Consider the following 20,344-nt stretch of genomic DNA (forward strand, 5'->3'; position numbering starts at 1 on the left):
CTCTGTGCTGATGGCTCCGAGCCTGATTTGCATCCTGTCTCCTCCTCTCTCTCTGCTTCTCCCCGTTTATGCACTCTCTCTCTTTCTCAAAAATAAATATTAAAAAAACAAACCATCTTTAGCATGAAAGTATTATTGGTTCCTGTAGGAAATGTAGGAAATAGAGATAATTTGTAATCCGACCATCACCCAAGTGTAACCACGAGTTTGTGTTACACGAAACGAGGTTGTTCTGCGCACGCTGTTTGGTGGCCTCTGTTTTCGGCCGTCCTCCTCGGCCGTGCTGGTCAAGGTGGCCCCCATCAACGTTTAGGCCATGTAAACAGGTGTGCCCCTTATTTAGATGATGCTAATTTTGCACTTATATAAGTGATACAAAGTTTCCTTTTAAAGTAAATCGGAGATAAAAGGGAGGGACAGCTGATACCACCATGGAAAACCCTTAGGGTGGTACAGAAATGGAACACTGTTTTAACAGCGTTTTCCCCATCTGACTCCGTAACACCCCATGATGAGGTCAGCCAAGAGTTCATTTCTCTTAATTGGTGAATGTTTCCCTATTGAAGCCCCCAGCTCGCTCGCGCGCTCTCTCTCTCTCTCTCTCTCTCTCTCTCTCTCTGTGAACTTCCCTATAGCTGACTCTCTGTCAGGGCACAGCATACGATTCTAGAGGTGGACTTGGAGGTTCAAGGGCAAGCCCAGTGGAAAAACCATCTTTCCCCGTTGCCAAGTTGCCGTCCAGGAAGGCTGCAGCCCAGACCAGCAGGGAGAGGAACCGGGTGCTGTTTTCCTGATTTAAATTCACAGCCGTAAGGAGACGCCCCTGTTGCTTACCAATCCCTCTCTGAGAGATTGAATCGGTCCACTCACCCTTGACAGATTTCACACTCTCACTGTGTTCTGGGGGCCTTTGTAAGTGCCTTTTAATATGCCCATTGTGTGTGTTAATCTTTAATTAGAATTTGGTGTCTCAGAAATATTTTCGAAGGCTTCGCTCAATTAGTTTCTTTCCCTGCCCTGTTATTTTACGTCTTTCTTTGCTTGCATCACTCATGGCTGAGCACACTGACACAGGACCAAGTTGAGGGCTGTTGTAATTAACCTCCCCGGATGCTGTAAGCAGTCCATCAGACCTGGAACGGCCTTGCAGCCGTGTGCATTCACCCGGCTTTCTTCAGGGTACCCTCACGGTGCCGGAGAACCTCCCCCGCTCCCCAGCCCCCGTGGACATCTGTCTAGTGAAGGCCCTGTGACATCTGGCCCCCGTGTCTCGGAGTCAGATAAAGGAAAGGATCTGTGTTCTGTGGTTCTGATTAGCAGCTGGCTGAAGGTTCCTCGGACGCTAACGCAGGAGCGGCAGCCTCTCCGTCAGGGCTGAGCTCGTTGCTGAGCCGGTGTGGCCTTGGCCAAGTTCTGTCTCCCCAGCTGGACCAGGGGAGAGGTGCCGGCCTCCCCAGGTGACGCTGGGAGGCGGGGCCCTGCGGCTGTGGGCGGGGCGGGCTCCCAGTGCCTGGCTCACACCCCGTACTGCCGAAATCAGACCGCCCCGGCTGGGAGCTGGCATATCAGTGCTTTTCAGAATCCCTAAGTGATTCCACATGCAGCCATGTTCGGGAGCCATTACTGTCAGGTTTAACTGGGGCCTCTGCATGGTGATCCATGGGATACTCCGTGATCACTCACAGCAGAACAAAACAAAACACCCAGCTAGTTCAGGGAGATGGTAGAGTGTCTGAAGCCAGATCCCGCTCAGACTCCTCTCTCTGGACGGGCCTGTTGAGCCTGCCTGCCGGGGAGGTTGCCTGTGCCTGCCTGGGACAGGAGGCCCAAGGGATGGTCAGCCTCTTGTTCTAAATAGCCACCAGGCACGTCCATCCCGGCTGGTGTCACTGCTGAGCCCCCTAGCCCCGGGGAGAATCGTCAGGCTCCTCCCTAAGCAGGGTGCGCTCTGCTGAAGGGCTTCTCCGTGAAGAGCCTTGAGCACTGAGCTTCGATGTCACCTTCATAACTCCACTAGGGCTCTGTCCATACTCTCCCGGGCCCCCGAGTCCAGAGTCCTGAGCGCTGCCCTGACCGCCGGTGCCTGGGTGTGTCAGCTTCACAGTGACCCTCACCGTGGGCACTGGGTCTCCTTCCACCACCAATTGTCCCTTCGTGGCAGCCTTTCCAGCTGTCCTTTCAAGTGCTAGATGGGAGGGAGTCACTTTGCAGATCATTTCTTCGCGGGCCTTTCCTGCCCCTCTGCTGTGCCCAGCCCCAAGTGGAGGCCAGGACGCACAGACGCCCGGGCAGGGAGCACCTAAACCCTGCTTGTCCTCGGAGGCCTCACTGGAGAAGCAGGTGGCCCAGGCAGGGCCCGGCCCAGAAGTGAGACCAAGGGTGCAGTGCCTGTGGCCATGTCTTCATCCCCAGCACTCCAGAGAGCTGTCTGGGATGTGTCCCTCTGGGGCATCTGCAGGGGCCATGGGGCTCAGGGGACACCTGGACGCAGAGTTTCCCACACTGAGTGAGCCGAGAGCCATTCTTTCTAGGTCAGGGAGCTCCCTGGCCGCCTCCTGCCCCCAAGCTTTCCCGAGACAGGTCATTTCCGCGCAGAGCTCCTAACCAGAGTTGAATCGAGGCCGTTTCTCACAGCTCCACGCAGTGCTCAGGGCTCCTTCTTGCTCCTTGGTTCCTACCACCTACACGCAGTATCTAGATTTCAGTGGATGAAAATCACATTCAGATTAAAGAAAACTAAAGACCCTGCCCCTCAGCCACACTGGGCACATTGAGAGACTCAGTGGTCCTGTGTGTTTAGCACCACAGAGAATGAACGTTTTCATTTTCTTGCATTTTCATCGGAACGGCCTGTGGCCGGCGGCTCCTGTCCCAGAGGGTCCGCATGCACAGCGTCTCCCTCCGTGCTGTCGGGCGGGAGGGAGGGATGGGTTCAGGAAGCAGGAAGAGCACAGGTTTTGAGAATCTCTCCGAATCCTGCTCCTGCTGGGGCGGTAACTGCCCTCTCGTGCGGCCTGGAGGCAGGGGGGCCGGTGATGATAACAAGGGTGATATTCTCTGGACACTGACCTCCGCCGGCTTAGTCCCCAGCCCTGGGAGCTAAGTGCTGTTATCACCCTTATTTTCAGACGGGGAAGTGGAGGCCCAGCGCCCGCACTGGGTGTAAACACCCAGCACGTGGCAGGTGCTAGAAACAGTGGGGCCTGTGATTCTCCGGGTGGGGGTGGGAGTGGGGACCCACGTGGCTGCACCCCTACCCGGGCAGATCTCCACAGCCTGGCCCTTCCTCCCTCTGCCTGGGCTTTCTTCTAACTTACCAGGGGACAGCCTGGCTACCATTCAAATAAAGAAAGCATTCCTGCCTTTTCTTTGCTTCCCTCTAGCCTAACAAGTTTGAGTCTCTGGCATCCCAGCTCTGAGAACATGTGCTGGGCATCAAGCGGAAGACCCGGGGTTTTCACCGGCCCCGCTGGAGCAAAGGGGTAGATGCGCGGGGCCGTCCGCTCCTACGGGCTGGGCTTACCTGCCACCTTCTGTTCCCTCCTACTGTCCTGCCAAGATCCCTGTCACTCCTTAACCTTTCCCTTTCCCTGGTGGCAGATTTCCTCTGCCAGGAGATCGGTAAGGTAGCCCAAGGCAGGGATGTCCAAGCAGCCTGATCAAAGTCAAGTCCCCCGCGGCTGCGTCTCCACACAGGTGCTCAAGCACCGTCTCCTCCGCTGCTCCAGGTGCACATAACTGAGGGCAGAGCGTCACCCGCAGAATCCTTTCGATACGACTGGGGCCTGGTTTCAAGTGTGTGGAGGAACTGGGCCCTGACTCATGATGGGCATTTCCTGCCCAGAGTCCTGGGAATTGACCGTCCCGAAAATCACAGCGTCACCACCTCGGGCCAGCCGGCAACCCCATCAGGAGCTCCGTTTCCTCGTCAGTAACCTGCAGGTGATAATAGTACCTCCTTGGATTGTGGAGAGGGCTCAGCACAGAGCCAAGCGCTTCTAAAAATGCCCTGGAAGCTGTAACTGTTCTCAGCCGACATTACTGTAGGTGTGCGTTTGTAAGTGGAACTTCTGGAAAAGTCTGTTCGCAGGAGTTGCCCACGGAGCTTTCGAAACCAGTCTCTTTCACTGCAGGGTTTGCAAATGAGCGTTTGAAAAGAGTTTCTGCACAAGCAGGTTAAGCATTACCGTCCCATTGTGTTCGTACAATTCCCACTAAGAGATTTATTTCGGTTCTTTCTTTGTGGTCTGTGCGTTCACCAGCCTGTAAGCCGCATGGGCGAGGGACCTTCTCTTTCACTCCTGTGTCCTTAGTACGTGCCACTGTGCTGGGCACAAATCAGAGACGCGGGAAGTGTTTGTTGAATTAATAATCATCAAAAAATACAGGCTCGGGAAACCTTGTGAATTTTCTTTATATCCTTAGTAAGCCCTTTTTCATGTATCCTGTGAGACCTAGACTGGCTTTTAATTATAAACTTCCAATTAAAGACCTGAATTAAGTTTCAGTAAATAGTCACAGAGAAAACCTTCAGTTGCCATGACGACCCTCCGTTAGCTCCCATTTCCTGGACATCTGTTTACACTACTTGGCACTGCCTGAATAAACAGCCCTTGCTGACCAGCCCGCAGCCTCTGCAGCCTCCCCCCCTCCCCCCCCACATACCCCTGCCCCCCCAGATGGGAGGGTCTCAAACTCACCTGGTCCCCACCTGTCTCGGATTCACGACCCACGCCCGTCCCTCTGCTGCCCTCACATCCCCCCCGGTCTGTGTGAGGACCCGCCTGCCTGGAATAACCAAAGGAGAATGAATGAGACCCCTTTCTTCTTTCTTTTCATTCTTCGAGAATTTCCTGGCGTCGTCCAAGTTCCCTCCTCAAAGAAGAGAACCTCAGAGGGAAAAATAGTTGGGATTCTCGGTTCTCCTTTGGCTCACAACAGCTTAAGAATGTGAAGATGCCAGGTGATTGGGTCCGTAGGCTCATACAGAGTGAGGCTGATCAGACTTGGTTTCGCATTGACCGTCTCCCTGTAGGTCCCGTGCCTTGGAAGCGTTGTCCTGGTGCCATAAGCTCTTCCGATGCTCAGTTTGAGCACGAGAGATTGGGAGCATGAAGCCGGCAGTTTGGTGTGTGGAGTATACAGCTTTTGTTTAAGCCCAAAGGTATGGCTTGTCTCCACCAGAGGCCGCCCATATTTTATTTTAATGTTTGAAGTGTACTGAATTCCCACAAGCTAATTAAAAATCAGACTGCTATGCCGGTAAGCATTCACTCTGTGAACTAATTTCTGCCAAACGGCCATAAATGTGTCCCCTGGTATGAAATTTAGACCTTCTTTCCCATCAGAAAAAGAGCCATGCGGTTTAGTCCCCACCTCTTCATTTGAGAGAGAAGGAAACTGAGGCCCCACCCGGAAAGGTCAGCTGCCTGGACAGAGGCCCCGAAGCGGCCTAAGTGCTCCGCTGGGATTCTCCTTCCTCCCAGCCCACTGTCCTCACCCACCCTTGCCCGCACTCGCGGCGGTGACCTCAGGACAACTGTATGATCCCTGAGTTTCAGGGGCTCTTCCAGCACTGGGTGCGTGTCCTTAGTCCTCACGGCAGCCCTGCTGGGAAAGCGCTGTTACCACCCCGTTTGCCGGGTGAGGGACCTCAGGACCCGAGGGTAGGCAGCAGGTGCCAAGCTCCCTCACCGGTCTGCTTCAGCGTGAGGCTGTGCCACTCCAGGATGCTAAGAACAAGAGTCCAGAGAAGGGACAGAAGTGGGGGGAGGACCCAAGTGATAGGCAAGGGATTGTGTGCCTTCCCAACCGAAGTAACTCTGAGCCTGGAAACCCCAAAGGATTAGCAGAAACTGGGAAGCCTGTGCTGGGCCAGGAAGGGTCAGAAAGCATCAGAGGAGCCAGCAAGCCCTCCAGAGAGGGGCCTCAGCTTGGTTCTGGCTGGTTTCTGGGCTTCTTGCAGAATTGAGTTTAAAATGTCACCTCCTTCAGGAAGCCTTCCCTGATTCCTCTTCTGGCCTTTTCCCCCCCTGCTGTGGCCTTTGTTAAATTACATGTAATTGTTACTTGCTTAGTTTCCCCCACTGAGCAGGAGCTCCCGAGGGGGCATGTCTTGCCCATCTCTGGGGCCTGGTTGGTCAAGCCCAGGGTCCTGCATGAAAGAAAAGTGCCCAGAAATGTTTGAATGGAAAGTCTGAAACAGGGAAGGGAAAAGCGGATGTAAATGGTTCTGGCTACAAAGCCATTTTCTTCTTCCACAGCTGGCCTGTCTGGATCCAGGGTCTGGGTTGACTGTTAGCGAGAAAGAACATCCCCCACCCAGGAGGGGCCTTGAAGGTCAAACTCAGAGCCATTGACCAGAAGAATTCCCTCAATTCTAGCCCGCATCTGTGTGTGCACAGACCCCCACAGATCTCTAGTGGCCTTAACAGTATAATCCCCACAGGTTTGGGGGGAAATGCTCTAGCTCGTATGGGCAGTCCCCTGGGCCAGGATCTGCTCCTTAGAATACCCTGGTGAACTTTTCTGATGAACTACCAAGGGAAAGAAAAGATGTGGCCTTGACTTCCAGAACCTTCTATCTGGAGGGAGAAAGACGTATCCTCACAACCAGTGCTCATAGAGAAAAATCACAAGACTTTTTTCTCTGCCTCATCTCATTTGCTCCTCACAGAGCCCCTGGGAAGTAAATGATGAATCCATTTTTCAGCTGAGGAAAAAAACCCAAAACCCTGAGGCTCAGAAAGGTCCCCCCACCCCCCCACCCCGAGCAAGGACGTATCTCCCTCCTCCTTTGCTGCACAGAGTTGTGTTGCCCAGTGCCTGGCACCTCGTAGCCACCCAGCAGAGCCCAGGTCAGCCTGACCACATCCTGTGCAGGGGCCCCGGGCAGAGAAACCATGGGGTCGGGGGCGGGTGGGAGGGCACTGGGGCCCCGTCATCAGCTGCTGGGCCACTGAGGAGCAGCAGGAAGGAGGGAGCCGTTCCGAAAGTCGAAAGTCGGTTCTGTGTTGGTCGGGCTGGCCGTGCCCCGTAAAGAGCTTAGGTAGTCAAATCTTTTCTTGGAAATCTCAAGTATTCCATTCGGCGGTCTCAGAGTTAGGTAACTTTATTTACTCATGCTAAACAGGCCCGTTTTCAGAGAGGAAATTATGCAGTGTACCATGCAAATGTGGCATTCTGGCGAGATAAGTGTGGTCAGCAGCGCATTATAATGATCAGATCGCTGGGCCTCTGGTGGCAGCCCGGGTGTCACTTGATAAGAAAGAGGATGTGCCTTGTGCTACTTGGAATCGCTGCTCATTTGGATTCTGTTTCTGGTAATTACGTTTTCACCAACTTGTCTGTCTGTGAACTTTGTTTAGTACCAAGAAGGAACAGGGAATAAAGCTTTTTTTTTTTTTTTTTTGCAAGTTGCAAAAAGAAGCCGTGAAGTCTTTGAGCAGCCAGAGGGAGCTGCCCCCGCCCCCCCCCCACATCTAGACGGGAGGGAACGAGAGAAGTCAGGTTCCCCGCTTCTTATTCTCCCAAGAGGAAAGCCTCTTGAGATTCTCGAGGGGGAAAGATGAAGACACGTGATGGGTTTTCTTGGCCACCTCGTGAAAATAGGTCACATTATTTTACTAGACATGGCATGTGCTTTTCAAGCGAGAGAAAGGAAGTGGCCATGGAAAACCCCTCCTCTGAAAGCAGATGGGGCTGAGCCCAAGCCCAGCACTGTCCCTAGCCTGCAGGCACCTAGGACAGACAGCTGGCCGGCCCATGCCTCAGCCTCCTCTGTCCGAAAAGGCACCGTGCCTGCCTTCCAGTCGGCGGGGACCTGTACAGCCACCGGGACTTCGACCCGCCGTCGCTAGAGTAGTTGCCGAAGGCACACGCGACACGCTTACCCACTCACATCCACAGAGGCAGCACCCACGGAGCGTCCTTGGTGGCCCCGGAGTCCACGGGGTGATGCTGGGATTCTGCAAGATTGGGGATTGCTAGAAAGAGCGCTGCAGGTCACCCTAAGTCCAAACTTGTCCTACTCCTGCTCTTCAAACGCACGAACCAAATAGATCTCCACAGCGAGGCGATCCTGTAGTGATCCCACAAAGTGTGACACACAGGTCAGCATGAATGATCACATTGCAGGCGTTGATTGCCCAGTGCCCCCCCCCCCCCCCCCGCATGGGTCTGTTGAATGCCTAATGGTTCTACCGCCGGTTTTTACCGTGTGTCTGCTCCTCCGTCCACCAGCACTTTCTTTCTTTCCTTTTTCTGATGTGTGACAAATTGCAGGCATCAGTACCCTTCTCCCTAAGTCCATCAGCATGCACATCACCAAGTAGAGTCATAAAGTCTGGCCAGAGATGAGGCAGCCAAGTGCCTGGGGTCAACGTGACCAGAGAGGGGCAGAGCTCTGTGTCCTCCCCAGGCGGGCAGTCCCCGACGCCTGGCTTGTGGCTCTTCCCATGCTCCTTCACCTTGAGAGCCGTGGTTCCAGGGGAAGCCGAGTCAAAATGCAGTAGGAGGGCGCGGAGGTGTCTGAGCAGGGCTTTAGGTGGTTTGTTGCCTCTTGGTGCTTCTGGCAGGGGTGTGTGGAGAGGGCACCCAAGGCCAGATGGTCAGCGTGGCAGCTGTTAGGGTGAGAATCCAGAGCCAGCCCGTGGTCACGGATTCCCCGAGTGACTGGATTTTAGCACATGTCCTAATCTCTGCACCCCTAATTTCTGTTCCCATTTGCAAATCCAAGGACCAACACCAGTACATTTTTCCCCCTTTATTCTTGGAGGGACCTGACTCCTGTGCCTGGCAGTAGAAATGTGCCAAGTCCTGCTCCCCATCCAGGAAATCTAGCACTTTACGGCTGCCCCCAAGCTGTGCTGGGAAGGAAGGCTTTAGGGAGCTTCAAAGAAGACAAAGTAATTGATTGCTACTTGGAGCAAATAACCCGTAAGCTGTCCGTGGGTTGATGGAGAAATGGTTACTTAATTTTCTTCAAAGGATTGATCTGACTGTCAGGAGAAGCAGCCAAGCTAATTGAGTGTGCTTGTTTGCACCCTATGCAGAAACCGTTGCGTCTCATTCTTGTTTTGACTCCAGAATGTCATGGGTCTCGCCTGGAGTCCCCCTGGTGTTCGTCCAGGCTTGAGAAGGTCTGAGGTTGCTCACGCAAGACCCTTCTCCTGGGGTGGGTCTCTAGAATTTACCAGGGTCCGGTCCCTGTCTCCCCCACACGAGGCCACCTTTCTGGAGGCCCTGGGACTTGCATGCGTGACTCTCCTGCCCCAGCTCGGCTGTCGTTTTCATCTTGGTAGCGGCTGTTGATGGAGTGGTGACATTGGGGAGATGGATCGCCCTCTCCCGCCAGGCCTCTGATGGACCGCCTTGTGCTGCCTGTGCCTGACTCTTGCCCCAGGCCCCCCAGAGAGCCCGCCGGAGCCCCGTCAGTTGCTGAGTCGCCTCCGAGCCACGCATTACTGGTTACTTATGGCCTCTCCCCTCGGTTACATTCTGTCATCTGGGGGCGTGCCAACCTGGCTTTCCCTGGAGTCCCTGTCAAAGCTTTATTCACCGCCACAGAGTACCTCCTGTGTGTCCGACAGGCCAGTTTTCAGAGCGTCGGACAGCTCCAAGGGGCTGCCCTCTGTCTGCAAGTGTGACTACTCCAGGAGCTGCTGGGCCCGGCTTGCCTTGCTCCCACTCTATTCCCTGCTCCTGAGCAGGATCCGAGGGGTGGCATGAGCGCCCAGCCGGAGTCTGCCCTTTGTAGCAGGAAGCGGGGGGGGGGGGGGGCCGGGGGGCCCGGGGTGGACGTGAAGCAGCTCTTCCCCTTCCCCTCGGTAAGGGTCTAGGTCTGCCACGTGAGGGGGCCACCACGTGCCCAGTGAAACTTTGCTGGAACAATCCAGGAGCCCACGGGTGACTCTGCGATGTCAGCCACGGGGAGCTCAGAGACCCTGGGGCCTGCCCGTTGAGAGCCCAGGTTACACAGTCAGCTTGTTCAGCGTGGCGTGAAGGTCACATGTTCGCTCTGGCTTCCTCTCTTACCATGTCATTATCAGTCGTGTGCCCATGGGAGGTTACCTGATGTCCTGTGCTCGCGTCCGCTGCGGTGAACCGCCTTACGGGGGCTGGGGAGCACGTCAGATGGGAGCTCAGCGCCCAGCTTCTGTATGGGAGCCCCGCACACACGTCGTGGGCCAGCAGCCACCGATAGGGGTCCCCAGTCCTAAACCCCAGCCCTGACGGTCTTCTGAACCACATCCCCTCTGGACAGCGCCGTCGGCTCCCAGGAGGGTTCGTGATCCCGTTGTCTTAGCTAATCTTGGCCTCACTCATCCCAAGCACGCCTACGGGCCCCAGACTAGAAAGCCAGGCCACTCCTGGACCACATGTTCCTCTTAAAAGCAGGCCTCTGGCTTTCTGTGCACCAACAAATCCAGGTCTCCTCTCAGCTGTGAAGTCTCTCGCTGGGCCTGGTGTTTAGGAATCCCACGGTGGCCCGCCTCCCTCAAGGAGCCCGGGGACCCATCCTGACCTCTGGTTAACAGCAAGGGCCCATGAGCCTTGGTAGTGATACCGCCTTGCTACTGTAGACTCCAGCTGTGGTGGTGTTCTGAGAATTGACTCCAAAGCCCAGAGGATTAGGTTTCAAAGCCCTGGGATTCAGCTGGCCTGGAAATCCCACCGTAAGGATAAAGACTTCGCTTCTAAATGCATTTGGAGCCACCAACGCCAAGAATTAAATTACGGTATTGGCATCCATATTTTATCATGAAGGGATTATTTAAATACAGCAAAAGTCCATCAGCCCCATTTATTGCTCAGTAATGAGCTACAGCCTGTCAGAGGGAGCCGTGGAGGAAGCCCTCAGCCCAGGGACAGAGATGACGGCTGGCCGGGAAGGACCAGACACCAGCATCCCTCCCTCTTGTTGACAGATTCGTCCTCAGTGCCTCCCACTGCCCAGAACCTTTCTGGGGGGACAGCGGCGAAGACCCTGGTGCAGGCCCTGCCTTCTTGCAGCTTATGTGGGGACAGGGAACGGGCCTCAACCTGGAGGGAAGGGGCAGACGGGGTGTTGGGGACTGGCAGGCCTTGGGGCATGGTCAGGGGTGTGTTGGATAGGTGCTGTAGAGAGTGACGGGCTAGAGTGACAGCCACGGATGAGGGTGGGGGTGGGGGCCTCAGAGAGGCCCAGGGCCTTGTCCCTCACCTACCTACGACCCCACAGCACTTCAGAGAAACAGCCCCAGACCGCAAACCGTTTTCTCCCTCGGAAGAGGCTCACTTAGTCTAGAGCCTGCATTCAGAAGGTGTGACTTTGCCCCAGGCAGGGGGGCTCTGACCAGAGAATCGTGGCTCCAGAAAGCTAGGGTGCAGCCTAGCAGCAGCCCTGGCTGGCAGAGGACCCACGGCTTGTGCCCGTGATGCACACCAGGCACAGTGCATGGAATGGCCTCGGGGCCCCTCTCCCATCCCCTCGATGGCCCTGCCAGGGTTAGGTCTCTGGTTTCTGAAGGGAGGAACCTGGGGCCCACAGGGGGAAGTGGCTTTAGGGTCACAAAGTTGTTAGTGGCAGCACTTGAATTTAAGGCCACACCCCACGGCCCCAGACCCAAGCTTGTACTGATTCTGCACCTCACAGTAAGGTTCCTTTTCCCCTTCTCTCCCTCGGCGCCTTCGGTGGGGGGAAGTGTCCGCTCTGCTGCCCCTCCATCCCGCCAAGCCCTGCAGAACTCTTCCCGCATCCCAGATGGCCAGCCCTGAGCTCTTTCTCCAGAGTAGTCTTCCATGACGCCGTGTGCAGCCTCTCGGTGGTGCTGGAAGCATTCAGTCGGGTGTGCCGGAGACCATACGGAATTCCAGTCCTGCTCAGTGATCACTTGTGCAGTCCCAAACCGCTGAGTAGCAGCACCCCTAGAAGCAAGTGGCTTCCAACAGCTAGCATCCTGCGTCTCGATCACAGATCTGTAATTTGCCCAGTGGGGCTCAGCAGCGTACCTCTGCTCTGCGCAGCACCGACTGGGGGCTGGCAGGTCAGGCCCCAGGACTTGCTTTGTGTCTGTGGATGTCTCTGTGGCTGCTTGGGCTTCCTCCCAGCATGGCGGATTGGTTGGTTCCAAGAGCATCTGGAGACCTTGCCTCAGAGACTGTGTGGGACCACGTTGACTGTCCTCTGTGGGTCCAGGCAATCACAGAGGCCCACCGAGGTTCCTGGAGAAAGGACAGAGACCCTAGCACTTGGTGGGAAGAGGGCCGAGGCCTCGCTTTGAGAAGAGCGTAGGGCGGGGATAGTGCTGGGAGAATGATCCAGAAGGGGACGCCTGGGGACTGACAGCACGGAGCCTGCTTGGCATTCTCTCCCTCCCTCTCTCTCTGCTATTCCCCTACTCATGCGTGTGCTCCTTCTCTCAAATAAATAAACTTTAAGAAAAAAAAAAAAAAAGAATGGTCCATAAGAAAACCCATATCACTGCCCCTCTGGGCTGTATATTGTAAATCTGGTTTTTCACTCGTGGTAATGGTACGATGTTTCCTTTTTAAATAAATATATTTTAGTAAAACACGAGTGTTTCCAAGAGAAGTAAGCCCAGGCCCTCCTTTGCTGCTATAGATTTGCTCTCACATGCACGTACAGACAAGGAGTTTCCTTCCTCTGTTGCCGGGAGAGCTTGTAAACAACCTGAATGGCCACCAGCTGGGGAGCTGGTCGGTCCCAGAGAGTCACGAGAGAGTGTGCCTGTGTAAACGTGTCACTGAGACGTGTGGGCACGGGGCGGGCTCCCCTTCGTGACAGACAAGGCAGGGGTAGCACCGCCACGCTTGGAGATGCACCAGGAGGGGACAGTGGTCCCCCCTGGTGGGGGGCTGGACACAGAAGACTTAATCATCCACCGTCAAGGTCACGGCTTTTCCAGTGGGAGCACAGGAACCTGTTGTGCAAAGAGAAAGACCATCTCAGTATCTTCACACAGAGTAAAATGGCAGATAAATGAAACAAAGGCAGTGAGTGCCTGGGTGTGGGAGGGACAGATGGTCCTGTGTCCCTGGAGGAGGCCCCCACGGGGAGGCAAGCCACACCTGGGGTCCTGGGCTCGGATGGAGACTTGTGTCCTCCCACCTGCTGTGACTGTTGGCGCAGTCTCTCCCCAGATGCAGACTTGGGCTCCCCCGCATTCCGTGGCCCTGAGCCCGTCGGGGGCACCAGCTAGCCTGGTCCTCAGTCTGACCACCCAGGTGCACGCGCATCCGGCCGGCGGGCTTGGCAGTGTGCGCGCCCGTGTACCCAGAGGTGCCACTGGAGTCCCCAGCTTCTCATTGTCGCTCTGTTCACAATGATTGTCCCCGCCTTCCACATCAGGCGGAGCCGGCTGGCCGACAGCCTGGCCTGGTGCTGCTCCCTAGCCCTTGCCAGGCCCCAGAAGGACCCGAGGCCCCTTGTGGAGGCACGTGGAAAGAGGTTGACTGTCCTCTTTGCTACCACAGACAACATAAAATGACCTTGACCCCCCTCACCCTTAATCCCACCTCGTCCCCTCCAAAGAGGCAGTCACCACGCACCCTGCCAGACATTCCTGTTACCGCCCACACACTGGAGCCCACGGAGCTTACACGGCACGGCTTGGCGAGGCTTAATTTTACACAGATTGCGTTATGCTAATCGTGTCAGGCCGCGGCTTGCTTTTTCCACTGGACAGTATGTTCTAAGCCGTTCCTTGTTACTGCCGTATGTTTTCGCGCCGAATGAACGTGCGCGTTTTTTGTGTTTGCTTTTGTTTTGTTTTTGTTTTCGTTTTTGTCTGTTTTTAGGCTGTCCCTTGTTGTGGGACATTTGGGACCCAAATCCTGCCATCAACATCCTTATTCCTGCCTCTTGGCCCCCGTGTGTGTTTTTCTTGGGAACAGATCAATTGCCAGGTCATATGGTATGAAAGTTTCAATTTAAATAAACAGTGCTAATTTGCCCTTTCAAAATATCTGTGTTAATTTGTTCTCCTAGAAATCTTGGGAAATCATTGTCAGCTTTTCTGTGTCCTCACCAGGCTTCACCTCCCAGTTGATGGATAGAGGGTGGTATCGTGTTTAAAAATTCTTTCCTGTGTTCTCCTGAGGTCGAGCACCTTTGTGTGCATTTGGTTTTTTGGCTGCTCCTATTCTCTTGTCTCTGAATGGCCCCTGGGAGTTCTTCCCCATTTACTGCAAGATCTTTTGTCTCTTAGAGGTATTTTGCAAATATTTCACCAAGTCCATGAAGTCATTTGTTATACAGGAGTTAAATGTTGATGTTTCTGTAATCAGTTTGCCAATCTTGTATTTATTTATTTTTGTATGTGTTGATTCTTCTTTTTTATTTATTTATTTTTTAAAGTTTATTTTTGAGAGGGAGACAACATGTAAGCAGGGGAAAGTCAGAGAGAGAGGGAGGCACAGAATCCAAAGCAGGCTCCAGGCTCTGAGCTGTCAGCACAGAGCCCAATGTGGGGCTAGAACCCATGAACCATGAGATCATGACCTGAGCTAAAGCTGGACGCTTAACCAACTGAGCCACCCAGATGCCCCACTTACTTCTTTTTTAAAGAAACCCTGCCCTGTCCCTAAGATCACATGGGTATTCCCCTGTATTTTCTTGCAATTGTCTGTAAATTTTTATTTTTACTTATTTTATTTTATTATTGTACTGTATTTTTTTGAGAAAGAGAGAGTGTGAGCGGGGGAGGGGCAGAGAGAGAGGGAGACAGAGGATGTGAAACAGGCTCCAGGCTCTGAGCTGTCAGCACAGAGCCCGATGTAGGGCTCACTCATGAGTCAAACTCATGCCCTGAGCCAAAGTCATATGTGTCACCAACTGAGTCACCCAGGTGCCCCTGTAGAATTTTACACCAGAACCCTAGGCCCTCCCCTTTTGAAACAGTGGAGTTGGTGGGGAGGCGGGGGACCCAGGAGGTTCACAAGGGCAGCAAGATCCGGGCAGTGGCAGTGCTGCCCGGGCCACAGGCTATTCCTCGGAGTCAGGCAGGGAGGCTCATGGGGTCCCCACACCCTGACAGCCCTCCCCATGTTTCCATATCCCTCCCAGTACCTCAGCACTGATGACTCCTCTGTCATGGAGCGAAATCCGGGGTGCCTGCGTGAAGGCAGCAGCCCTCAGACTAGACTGTGGGTGGGCCTGGGTTCTGTTCGGCAGACAGCCCTGTCCCCAGGGCTTTAGGTGAGAATACCATAGCCAGTGTGGGGGCAGCAGAGGGCTGAGGTGGGGAAGGGGCTCCCCAAGGTGACACCCGAAGCCCACAGACGAGCCTCCGCAGCATTCCCTGGACTCCCTGGAGGAAACTCGCTTCCTCTCCCCTAAACCGCCCCCAAAGTCTGAGCAGCCTGAGGCCCCCTCACTCTGGAGGTCCTGGCTCCCCGGTCCTGGCTCCTCGGGCCAGTTGCCTTTTACTTTTCTTATGAAATCCCTCACGGGGTGGGTGTTGATGTCTCAATTGCCTTTCTGAACATTGTTCCGCTTTGGGGTTTTGTCCTTCCTTTTTTTTTCTTGGGGCAGACATAGTGGGTCCTTTTAATCCCCCCGCCAAAGGTCTTAAGGACCCCAGGCTTTACGAGGGGGCCACCTGCCCACAGACCCCAGTGTCGCAGACAAAACCTCGTTGACGCTGCCACCACAGCTGTGTCTGCTTTCCCCGGTCACACCATGAGGGGCGCGTCCTCTGTGGGTGTGAAGAGAGAAGAAATCCTAGGACTCCTGCTCCCTGCTGGTTGGGGGCCCGGGGGTGGGAGAAGGGGAAAAGGAAAGAAAAAGCGGCCCGTATCATGTTGTTTCCTATTTAGAAAAGTTAAAGATTGTCGTGGAGGAAAACGTTTTAAGTACCGAGGAAAGAAAATAAACTCTATATGCTGGAAAAAATGAACATGCTGGCTTCCACTTCTGAATACAGAGGGCCAGCAGGGACCGTAGACATCCTGGATGACATAATTTTTAGAAATCTAAGGTGCTTGGCTGCGTCACTGGGCAAGGGGGGAAGAACCTTGCTACAGAATACAAAGAAAGCAGAGGGTGAATCCCGCTGGGGGTGGTGTTTGCCAAGGGGCAGCCAGCCGGCCTGGGCGGGCCGATGCCCAGGAGAACACGCTGAGGCACGAAGCCCTTCGAAGCCCAGAGGGTGTCCTGGAAGCCATCCCCGTAAAGCCACAATCCCAAATGGATTAGCTTTCAGAGGGTTAAACGAAGCCGTATATGGGAAGGAGGTGCTGAGAGGCGTCAGTTTACCCATCCTTCCTAAATCCTAATGGAAAGTAAAAATGGGAGGGGGGCGGTAAAAACTTGGGGAGTACCTGAGCCCTCGGTTGTCATCAGGTGCGTCTGAGGCCAAGACTTCTGTCTGTGTGCCCTCCTCCCCTCTCCCACCCGCCCACCTCCGGTAACGTTAGTCGAATGTGTGGTTACAGCGCTCTGGATCGAACCCATTGGGGCACCCCAGGTACCCCAAAACTGGGATGTCGTGACTCACAGCTGTAAACCGGCCTCACCGCCTGCTGTACGCTGAAAATGGGTGCCTTTTATGGTTTACCAATTATAACCCCGTAAAGCTGCTTCAAAAACAGAAAACCCCAAAAACCCGTCTGCCGTTCTAGTCATCAGAAGCGTCTCCTGATGTTTCAGTTTTATTTTCTGCACGTGTATTTTCTTCGTAGGGATACTTCTTTTTTAAAAAAAAAAAAAAAATCAAAATCCAAATGAGGATAATCCAGTTCTTACCCTTTTCCATTTCAAAGTTCATCGTCTTTTCCAGTGTTTTTGCAATCCCTGGTAAGTAGGATTTTGTGCTGGGGTTTTTTTTGTATGTCCTTCAAAAGCTCATCTTGAGAACTTTCTCATTTTAAAATAATTTCAAGGAGGGGCGCCTGGGTGACTCAGTCGGCTGAGCGTTCGACTCTTGGTTTCGGCTCAGGTCGTGGTCTCATGGTTTGTGGGTTTGAAGCCCCAAGTCAGGCTCTGCAGTGAGAGCGGAGACGACTTAGGATTCTCTCTCTCCTCCTGTCTTTCTGCCCCTCCCCTGCTCATGTGTTCTGTCTCAAAACTAAATGTTTAAAGTAATTTCAAGGAATACGGTGGTATATATAGCACAAAAACTTAAGTTCTCCCATCCGTGCCCCCACGCCACATATGCACTCCCCCCCCGCCCTTTCTCACTTCCCTTTCCATAGGCAACCCTTGTTCACAGTTTGGTTAAACATAACTTGTAAATGGGTATATAATTTTGCATGTGATGGGGAAAAAAAAATCATACTCAAATTTTTCCCCCATTTGGGGACATTTAGGTTGTTTCCTCTTTTGGCTATTTTTAAAAAACGTGGCAGAGAATTCCATTGGAGGAAATTCAAGCAGACGGTAGATTTAACGGTCCTGTCTTAGTCTGGTGAGGTCAACGCCATCAAGGACAGGCACTAAATTAGACCCTGAATCTGAGGATAATTTCCAAGTAAGAGAAGGGGCCCGGCGTACAGTGAGGGTTCTGTGTTAAATGCTTTGCCAGTCTGTTCGTATTTAAAGCACCAAACATCTTGGAGCGCCGGGTTGGCTCGGTCGGCTGAGCGTCTGACTCTTGGTTTCAGCTCAAGTCATGATCCCAGGGTCGCGGAGTCTAGCCCCCTCTTTGGGTCTGTGCTGAGCATGGAGCCTGCTTAAGATCCCGTCTCCCTCTCCCTCTGCCCCTCCTCAGCTCATGGCTCTTTCTCAAAAAATAAATACATATATAAAGCAACAAACATCTCAAGATAAAGGAGTTTATTCCCCTCATACAGAGGGGAAACTGGTTCAGAGGGGCCAAGTGCCTTGCCGCCTCATTCACCATGTAGTACAAAGGTCAGCTCTGAGTGGCCAGACACCAGACTGGAAGTATGATGGTTCTAGAACCTGCGCCTTCCCCTAAGTCAGGTAAACACCGCCAACCCAGGTTCTCAGTTGATGTTTCTGAGCTCCAGTTTGGGCGCCCGGTGCGCAGTCAACATTGTACTAATAATGCCTCGGGTTCTTTATTCCGACATCACTTTGAGCGGGGTAGGCACCATCCCAAGCAGCTTAGCGTGACTCAGAGGAGGGACTCGGTCTCCGGAGTGTGTGTGCGCCTCCGAATGTGGGCTCTGCCACCCGCCGCCGCCGCCCCGCAGGTCAGCCTGAGCGCCCGCCTCCCTCAGGCTGGGCCTCCGGACCGCCCCTCACTCTGTGCCGCCTCTCCCTGTCCTCAGACAACAGCGACCTGATCGCGTGCACGGTGATCACCAAGGACGGCGGGATGGTCCAGCGATTCCTGGCCGTCGATGTTTACCAGATGAGCTTAGTGGAGCCCGATGTGTCCAGGCTTGGCTGGGGAGTGGTCAAGTTCGCAGGCCTGCTGCAGGTACGATGGCTCAGGGCCCCGGGAACCCTTCTTGGTTGGCTGTACACACACACACACACACACACACACACACACGAGTCATCTGTCTCTACGGTTCATTTCTGATGACACAAGAACTGCATGAACAGATTGTCATTGAAAAAGTGAAAACACCGCCCAGATAAGGGTCAAGTGTGCTTTGACCCAAACCCTCAATTCTTAAACTTGCTCCTGCATTATCAGTACGGGCCTCCCAGAGCTGGTGCCCTGCCAAATGCACATATAAATATAACTGCATGCGCTGTTTATAAACATTGTGTGCACACACTTGAGGGGTGTGTGTGTGTGTGTGTGTGTGTAATAGTGTCACCCTGAACGTAGTCTAAACTTTTTTTCCTCTCCCCACTCGATGTATGTCTGAGAGCTTTAAGTGTCTGCAGACTCCCTGGTAATTCTTTTAACTGCCGCGTGGCCATGCCCGTGCCCCGTGGCTGTCGCCAGCTCATTACCTTTACCAACAGCGCTGCCTTGGACAGAATCATCCTTCCTTCCATGTGCACTTGAGCGAGGGTTTCCCTCGCCGATTCGGAGACGCTGGGGCGTGCCGTTTTCAGCTTCCTCTCTAAAGCGGTGGTTGCCCCTGGCAATTTATACGTGGCCTTGTGCTCACCCCATTCCTAGCAGAGATGGGCTCCACGTTGCCAAATGCAGCCTTCCAGCCCCTCACCACCTGTCACACACCCCCTCTCCCCACCGTCCCTAGATGTGCAGCAAACTCTTCCAGGCCCGAGAGTTGCCCTGCTCCGAGGCAGCCCGTTCCCTCGCTGGGCAGTCCCTGGTCGCCGGCCAGGTCTCGCTCAGGCTCCCCCAGGTGCCCGTCTCCGCAGTGCGACCCGCGGCGGCATCCCGCTCTCCGAAGGAGCCGCCCACGCGTTCCAGGACACTGTTGCAACCTTTCCCCCCAACCTCCTCTGTTTCAGGATCTTGCCCTTTAAAAAATGTCTTTTCCAGAGGGGCATGCAAGAAACTATATGAAGAATCTTCCATTAAAAAAAAAAGACTTCTTTATAAGAGATTGCCCATTAGGTGACTTAGTGCTTTTTATTTATCTAGACTTACGATCAATTTCCTTTAGAATTTAGTGTCAGGAAAGTGTTTTTCTCCCTTGAAGGATTAATACACGTCCTCCATCAGACAACGAAAGCCACATCAACCTTTCCTTTTGGTCGCCTTCCAGTAGCTGTTATTTGTCAGGCCATTCCCGTGTGCCAGGTTCTCCACCTAAAGTGTGAGATATCTCATCGAATGCACATTGCAACATTTTGTTGCTTCCATGGAGCCGGTGCCTGACTTAAGGCCCACAAATGGCAACTACCTGCTCCGTGAGCCTTCTTAGCCTGTTCCCCGCCTCCTCCAACGTGTCCGGCGTCCGTGTCTGCCTCTGGCCTCGTGCCTTTACCTCACATCTCCTTAAACTCTCGTGGGAAGCAGATTCTTTACGTGGAAAATCCTTTCTGAGGGTTGAGATGGGCTTGCTCTGGGTTAGTCTCTTGTGCAACCTTCCAGATGCAGCCTCCTTCATGTGCCCTGTCCCTTCTCAGGGTTGGCATTCCTGTCAGGGACCAGAAATTCTTCAGATGATGTCCCCTTCTGATCCTTGGCAGTAGATGCGTGCCAGTATCTAAGACCACGGCAGACGGTGACAGGCATTTTGGTTTGTTCCCTCTCGTATTCTCAGAGGAGCGGCTGGAGTCTGGCTCTTTGAGTCCCTGTGGCCCCTCGAAGAGGCCGGTGCAGCCATTTATTCAGTAGCTAAGCCAGGTCCTCGTGGGCAGGGTCCCCGCCCCCACAGCCAGTGTGGGCTTACCCTGAGCACCATGTTGCCTCCCGTGTCGTGTCCATGCGGCCTGGGCTGCTTTGGGAGGCTGCTCTTCTGGGGTCAAAGCAAAGTTTGGGGGAACTTGGGGAACCTCTTT

General features: G+C 54.0%; 1 protein-coding gene across 3 annotated transcripts in view; it reads left to right on the forward strand.

The window, feature by feature from the left end:
* The window catches only part of CLEC16A (C-type lectin domain containing 16A), a 187,364-nt gene that overhangs the window by 119,536 nt on the left and 47,484 nt on the right, over window positions 1-20,344 (forward strand). For all 3 annotated transcript variants that reach the window (XM_029950046.1, XM_029950045.1, XM_029950047.1), the window contains one exon: window positions 18,238-18,389. In XM_029950046.1, the coding sequence (XP_029805906.1) occupies window positions 18,238-18,389 (152 nt within the window). The remainder of the gene's footprint in view (window positions 1-18,237; window positions 18,390-20,344) is intronic.

The sequence above is a fragment of the Suricata suricatta genome, chromosome 8, assembly GCF_006229205.1.
Source record: "Suricata suricatta isolate VVHF042 chromosome 8, meerkat_22Aug2017_6uvM2_HiC, whole genome shotgun sequence".
Classification (NCBI taxonomy): domain Eukaryota; kingdom Metazoa; phylum Chordata; class Mammalia; order Carnivora; family Herpestidae; genus Suricata; species Suricata suricatta.